This window comes from Hipposideros armiger, unplaced genomic scaffold (genome assembly GCF_001890085.2).
Source record: "Hipposideros armiger isolate ML-2016 unplaced genomic scaffold, ASM189008v1 scaffold_107, whole genome shotgun sequence".
NCBI classification, from domain to species: Eukaryota; Metazoa; Chordata; class Mammalia; order Chiroptera; family Hipposideridae; genus Hipposideros; species Hipposideros armiger.
In genome coordinates this window covers 2,571,418-2,578,316 of record NW_017731457.1, presented here as the reverse complement: position 1 = coordinate 2,578,316, position 6,899 = coordinate 2,571,418, and the positions used below count along the sequence as shown (strand labels likewise).

Below are 6,899 nucleotides of genomic sequence, written 5' to 3'. Positions count from 1 at the left end.
CCCATTCTCACTGGGTAGGAAACCACAATCACAAAACAACACAACAAAAATTAAAACCACAGACATGCACACACCTTGCCCACTCAAGGAGGCTTTTTCTCCTTTGAAGTGGCATCTTTCAGGTAAATGCAGAGTCTTTTGTAAAAGACCATTTCAAGGTTTCTCTCACCACCCCCTTCTCCTTTCCACTGGTAAGCTCCCACCTCCCTGACCCCCAAGGAGATCTGGGCCTGGGGAGAGCCTTCATCACATCCTAGAAGCAGGTATCAGTCTCTGCTGGCCTCTGGGTGAGGTGCAGCTCAGCCTATGTGGCCTTTGGCCATGGGCCTCTGTCTTTGCTGTGCCTGTGGCCAAATGTCCATGTCTAGTGTAAGTCCTGAGAGGTCCCCTCCACCCTGGCAGTATGCAGTGATGGCTCCTGGGGGACTCAGCCCTGTGCCCTCTTACCTGGTCCCTGGGCCTGCTCTGGCTTCCCTGGTTTCCAGCATTAGGTTAATCACTCCCCACCTCTGCTGTGGGGGTCTCAGGATCCTAGTGGGAAATGGGACACAAGCTGTTTGTAGTCCGCTCTCCCGCCCCCAGCCAGTATGCTTCTATCCTCTCAGCTGCGTGTCTTCTTAGGGACCCAGGAAGTACCTCCCCTTGCCTTGACCTCTGGGACCCTCTCTCCAAGCTCCTTATAGCGTGCAGAGGGCAGCCCCATTCTTGCGTTTCCCTTATGTTACATCATCCTTCCTTACAATACCTGGATTATAGACCCCCATGCTTGTGATGTGTAGTGGAGTTCCCTGGGCTGGGACATTCACACCAGCTGTGAAGGGAGGCTTTGAAAATACTGGAGTTCCTTTTCTCCTCCCTCAACTAAGCCTGACTTTCAAAACAATTGATGGTTAAGGACCTCAAATAATTTAACTTAAAGTTCAGGCTGAGAGATGGTCACTCCCCTCCCCAGTTCAAAGTGTGAGAAATCTCATGTCAACTAAGAACTCAGGATTAATGGAAATAGAAATGAATGAATTTAATGTTTCCAAAATATTAATACTATTACATCCTTGGCTGGATAACTTGGGCCCTGAGACGTTTTCATGGCTTTCCGTCTGAGTCTCTAATTGTTCCCTGGTAACTGGCCTTCCTCCAGCTCTGACCCCATTGCCCCTGCTTGTGAATAAGCATCCAGTGAGTGGGTCATGTAACATTGATAGGGGAGCAGCTGTATGGTTTGAAGGCAGTAGCACTGTGGTCTGGGACTCCCTCGCTCACTCGCTTGAGCCTCTGACCCACCCAGTCATAATCAATCTCTTGCTTAAGAGAGAAATGGAGCTGTGAAACCCTGGGACACCCAAAGCTCTCTGGCTTCCAAGCCAGGCCCTCAGGGGTGGTTTTTGGCTCCTGTCTTGCCAGTTACAGGCTCTCTCCTGGCTTGGCCATTCTGCAGGCCATTCCTCCAAATACCGTTTCTCCAGACAGGTCTCAGGCCACTTACGTCCTTAGCAGCCCCTGTTGGAATTGGACCTCTCTCCCTAGACAAGTTCATACATGGCCTTCCCCTTCTCCTTTTAGCTAGCTTTCCAGTCTGTTGCACAGTATTTCTCTTTACAGGTCAGGTCCTGGCCTCAGGATATCTTGGCATAGCCTTCGTTATGCAAACTTTCTATTGTATATCTAAGTTGCATACAGTCTAATAGAAATTCTACAGATCAATGAAGGCATTTTAGATTAAATTGATGTCAAAACCATGTGATATCACTTCACACCCACTAGGATGGCCATAATAAAAAAGACAGATAGTAAGAAGTGTTGACAAGCATGTAGAGATATTGGAACACTCGAATGCCGCTGGTCAGAATGTAAAATGGTGCAGCCACTGTGGAAAACAATTTGGTGTTTTCCTCAAAAGTTAAATGTAGAGCTATTATTATATGGTCCAGCAAAGTCACTCGTCGGTATGTACCCAAGAGAAATGAAACTTTGCACAAAAAACCTTGCACATGGGTGTTCACAGCAGCATTATTTATAATAGCCAAAAAATGGAAACAACACAAATGTCCATCAACAGATGAATGGATAAACAGAAGGTGCTATATCTACACAATAGAATGTTATTCAGCCATAAAAAGGAACTGGTTCTGACATATGCTGCAACATAGATGAACTTTGAAAACATTATGCTCAGTGAAAGAAATCAGACACAAACGCCACATTATGTATGATTCCATTTATATGAAATATTCAGAGTAGGTAAATTCATAGAGAGAAAATTAAATTAGTGATTGCTTAGAGCTGGGTGTTTGTGGGGGAAATGAGGAGTGAAACCCTGTAACTGGTACAGGGTTTTTTTGGGGGGTGATGAAAATGTTCTAAAATTGATTGTGATGATAGTTATACAACTCTGTGAATATACTACATAGGTAAATTGTATGGTGTACAACATGTGGCACACAACACTACACACACACGCACACACACACACGCACGCACACACAGACACACACAGAGACACACACAGAATATACAGAGGGTGCCAAAAAATGTATACACATTTTAAGAAAGGAAAACTGTATTAAAATTGTAATACTCAATGTANATGTGAGAGGCCATGGAGAATTATCTCCTAATACGTAATATCCCCATTTTATAGATGGGAAAATTGGGGCCCAGAAAGGCAAAGTAACTTGCTCAAGGTTCCACCCACTCCTAGTGGATCAGTTACCTATTGCCACGTAGCAAATTACCCCCAAACTCAGTAGCTTAAATAACAGACATTAATTATCTCATAGTTTCTGTGGGTCCAGAATTCAAGGGAAGCTCAGCTGGAAAGTTCTGGTATAGTGTCTGTCCTGAGGTTGTAGTCAAGATGTCAGCCAGGGCTGCTGTCCTCTGAAAGTCTGACTGGGCAAGAACGATATGTATCTGAGATGACTCACTCACATGGCTATAGACAGGAGGCCTGTTTCATTCTAGCCATTGGCAACCTCAGTTCCTTGCGACACAGACCTCTCCATAGGACTGCTTGCATGGCTTCATCGCACGGCAGCTGGTTTCCCCCAGAGCCAGTGATCTAAGAGAGAGGGAGAGAAATGGAAAGGCACATACCTTTTATGACCTAGTTTTGGGGCTTATACAGTTACTTCTGCCACATTCTATTCATAAAAGGAAGTCACTGAGTACATTCTACCCTCAAGGGGAGGGGAATTAGACTCAACCTTTTAAATCTGAGAGGCATTTGAAAGAGTTTTTAGACTTTTTAAGAATCATCATGCCTAGTAAGTGGTGGGGCCAGTATCCGAGCCCAGGCAGTTTGGCTCTGTCCACTGTTTTGAGGCCTAGGCAGTGATGTTAGAGAACAATGCAAAGTCACTCCAGCTCCAAGCCGGAGCATGGAAATGTGGTTGGTTCTAATCTGCTTTATGGAAGCTCCACAGCTTTCTCCATGCAGCCCCTTCTTTGGGCTGACCATCCCTGGCCATTGGCATGGGGGCAACGCCGTTTGTGGTTAAGTCACTGGTATGTGTGGTGATTCCATGGGCTGGGACATTCATAGCAATGGTCACCGGGTGGCACTAGGCATCCACATTTAATAAAACCAGTCTTCCCAGGAGGTTTTTANTAATTTCCCATTCCCAGATGGCATATGATGTTGAACATCTTTTCATATGCTTATTTGCCATCTGTTTATCTTCTTTGGTAAGGTGTCTGTTCCTATCTTTTGCCCAGTTTTTAATTGGGTTGTTTGTTTTCTTGTTGAATTTTAGAAACTCGGTATATTTTAGATAACAGTGTTTTTTAGTATTTATGAATGAGGCTCAATTTCTGTTCTATGTTCTTCCCAACTTTGAGGACCATCAATAACACACCTTCTGTCCTTGAAGGGGCGTTAGAACGTCAGCTCCTGGGTTCTAGAATCTGAATTTAGGTCTAAAATTCCATGGCGGCATTTAATATGAGCTCTCCCTTGCTTTGATTTCCCCCCTCCTCGCTCTTTTGTGCCTCAGAGAAATCTCCCCCTAAATCGAAGACACAAAATCTAACTACCCCTTAGGAGGATGTGTGGGTGTGGGCGTGATGGGGCAGGGGGCGTGGTGTGGGCAACTCTGAGTAGTGGAATTACACCTTGAGTTTTAAACCAATAGTAGCTATCACCTATCTGCCAAACAAGTAGATGATGATGTTGTAAGTTCTCTAAGTAGTTTGGTCATGTACTGTTTTGCAAATGCAGTTATTTATTATAAATCCTTTTCCTTTTCAGATGTGCGTTCCAAACAGGAGTATGATGAAAGCCATGTGATTACAGCCCTTCGAGTGAAGAAGGTATGCTGGCAGCGTCAGAACCTAGGGCCGGCTGGCTACCTTACAGGAATGGGGGAAGAATGGGAGATTTCATCCTAGATCCAGGAGGTGGCATCTACTGTTGGACACTGGGTGGGAGAGGCAGGACAATCCCCCGTGTATCCACCATGAGGGCCCCCCACACTTCTCATACACGCCCTCAGGTGTCTCCACCCTGCATCATGGTCAACAGTTTCATTGAGCAAATTTGATTTAATTCATTGACATGCCAGGTACTATTCCAGACCCTGGGGATAGAACAGAATGCAAGATGCCCTTAATTCATTGTCACTGCTGTCACGGGGCTTCTGTTGTACTTAGGGAACATACAATAAACCATAGAGATAGTTTCTATAACCCAAAGATGGAAGCCCCCTCTCTTCCCTTACCATCCTTTCCCTTTTCATCTTTCTTTCTCCATTCCAACTTTTAAAAACGATAGAGCCCTGCAGCAGTCGCCATGCCCCTACTCCTGCAGGGAGGCCCTTTTCTCCACCCCAGCGGGTATCTTCTCCCTTATGTCATTGTCAAGCCTGGTGGCCTTCACTCAGGAACCGTCTCTGAGCTCTGCTGTCCTGACCACATTGTCCACCCTTGACTTCCAGGTTATCTCTTGCTTCTCTGGTTTCTTCTCTGTCTCTGGTTCAGCTTCTTTTTCCCTTCCGCTAAAGAAAACCACTGCTGTACCCTTGGTCTTCATTCTGTCAGTATACTTTCTTGCTCAGAGGTTTCACCTAAGCTTCTGGCTTTAACTATCAACATGCAGTTAGCTAGCTTGTCAATTTTACTTCTAAAATTTTGTCTTGCAAAACCCCTACTGCCACTGTGCTGTTACACACTCCACCTCTGGCCCTGTCCCACACGTAACTCAACAGGGAGCATGGGCCCTGGCTCAGGTATTTTTCCAGGATAAGCTCGCTACCTAACAAGCTTTCCCCAACCCAATCCATCATTATCTGTGGTTTTCCCCCCCCTGGATTTTTTTTTGTTTTAATTTGCAAGCAGGGTTTATTAGTGATACATTCTCAGGGAAGAGAAGGGGCCTAGCCAAGGAGGAGGAGAGGGAGAGAGGGAGAGAGAAGTCTAGGTTCCCAGTATTAGTGATACGTTCTCAGGAAAGAGAATGGGCCCAGCCAAGGGGGGTGTGGGGGGGGGAGACAGAGAGAGAGAGAGGCGGAGAGAGCAAGGGCAAGAGAGCTCAAGGGCCAGAGAGAGAGCTGGCACAAAAAAAGCTTTTCCTCTGGATTTTCAAGTCTCTGTCTCTTCCTCTAGCTCTTAATCCTCATTTCAGACCTTCCTCTGCTTTTTGCAGACTATTCAGAGCCCCTTTATGATGCATGGCCTCAGTTTCCAACTCAGCTCTCAAACCTGCATATTCCTTTGATTCTGGCAGCACCCTCAACTCTTGAAAAGAGACATGCTCTCTGCCTCAGCTAGACTCACACCTCTCCCCCTCTCCTCCCCAGCGCTTTTGCCTGCAGATTGCAGGGAACCCCCAGCAGGCTACAGAGCCCCTCAACTCCGTGTTCAAGGTCTTGCAGATATGATTTCACCTCCCTCTCCAACCTTCCCTCTGGCACGCTTCCACTCTCTGACGCCTCAACAGCCTTGCCCTGCTGGGTTTCCTTGGTTCTAAGATGCACATACTTCCCTCCATATTTTAACATTTCTGAAATTGGGATATATCTGACAATTGATTTGCTCTTTTAATGTAGCAGTGTCTTTTTCTCCAAAAGTGCATGCGGTGGACATCTGTTGTTTTCTGCCTGGCAACCTCCACCGCTTTTTCAAGGGAAACTCCTCTCCCTGCTCAAACTATGGGAGTCTAGTGGTGCACCCTAAAATAGTATCCAGACCGTGGACACAGTGATTGGCCATGGGCCTAGGATGGAAACTGAGCAAATCAGAATTGGAATTAGAGCTGGTGGTGGAATTTGGAGGACGGGAGTCTGAGCATCGCTGGTGGCCATTGGGGCTCAGGAAGAAGTTGTCTGAGAGGGTGAAGTGAGGGTGTGAGGGAGCAGTACCTGGGAGAGAGGGCTGGACCTTGGAGCCCTGGTTCAGGTTTTCCTGGGGAACAGTTGCTCCCCGCCTTGTCTGAAATAGTGTTCTATGCCAATAAATCTCTCCTTGAATGTACATTCCTGATTGTAACTGTTGTTAAATTGGTGGTGCATCTTATAACCAATTGTCCCTTAAGATCTAGGAAATGCAGTGCATACGGTTCCTTGTGAGAACAGCGGAGTCACTGTTTCCTGGATGCTCTGTCTGGTCCCTGGCATCCAGCAGGTGCTCAGTACCTATTTGTTGACTGAAATGAATGACTGGAAGCTGTTCCTTCTGCTTGGAACATTCCCCCAGCATTTGTCCACCTGGCAAATTTCCACTTCCCCTTGCAGTCTCATCTCAGATGCCCTCTACCCTGTGTGCCTTTCTGAGTCCTCCAGACCAACTCAGGCATTCCCTCCCCCTTCTTTTTTTTTTAAGATTTTTTATTGGGGAATTGGGGGGATGGGAACAGTGCTGGGGAATTGGGGGAAGGGGAACAGAGAAGTTGCTGTTGTTTTGTTCTT

The 6,899-nt window shown here is 46.4% G+C and overlaps 1 protein-coding gene across 1 annotated transcript in view; it reads left to right on the top strand.

Annotated features, from left to right (window-relative positions):
• STYXL1 (serine/threonine/tyrosine interacting like 1) overlaps window positions 1-6,899 on the top strand; it is a 54,029-nt gene that overhangs the window by 16,993 nt on the left and 30,137 nt on the right. Inside the window, exon 3 of the mRNA XM_019646835.1 lies at window positions 4,247-4,308. Within this exon, the coding sequence (XP_019502380.1) occupies window positions 4,247-4,308 (62 nt within the window). The remainder of the gene's footprint in view (window positions 1-4,246; window positions 4,309-6,899) is intronic.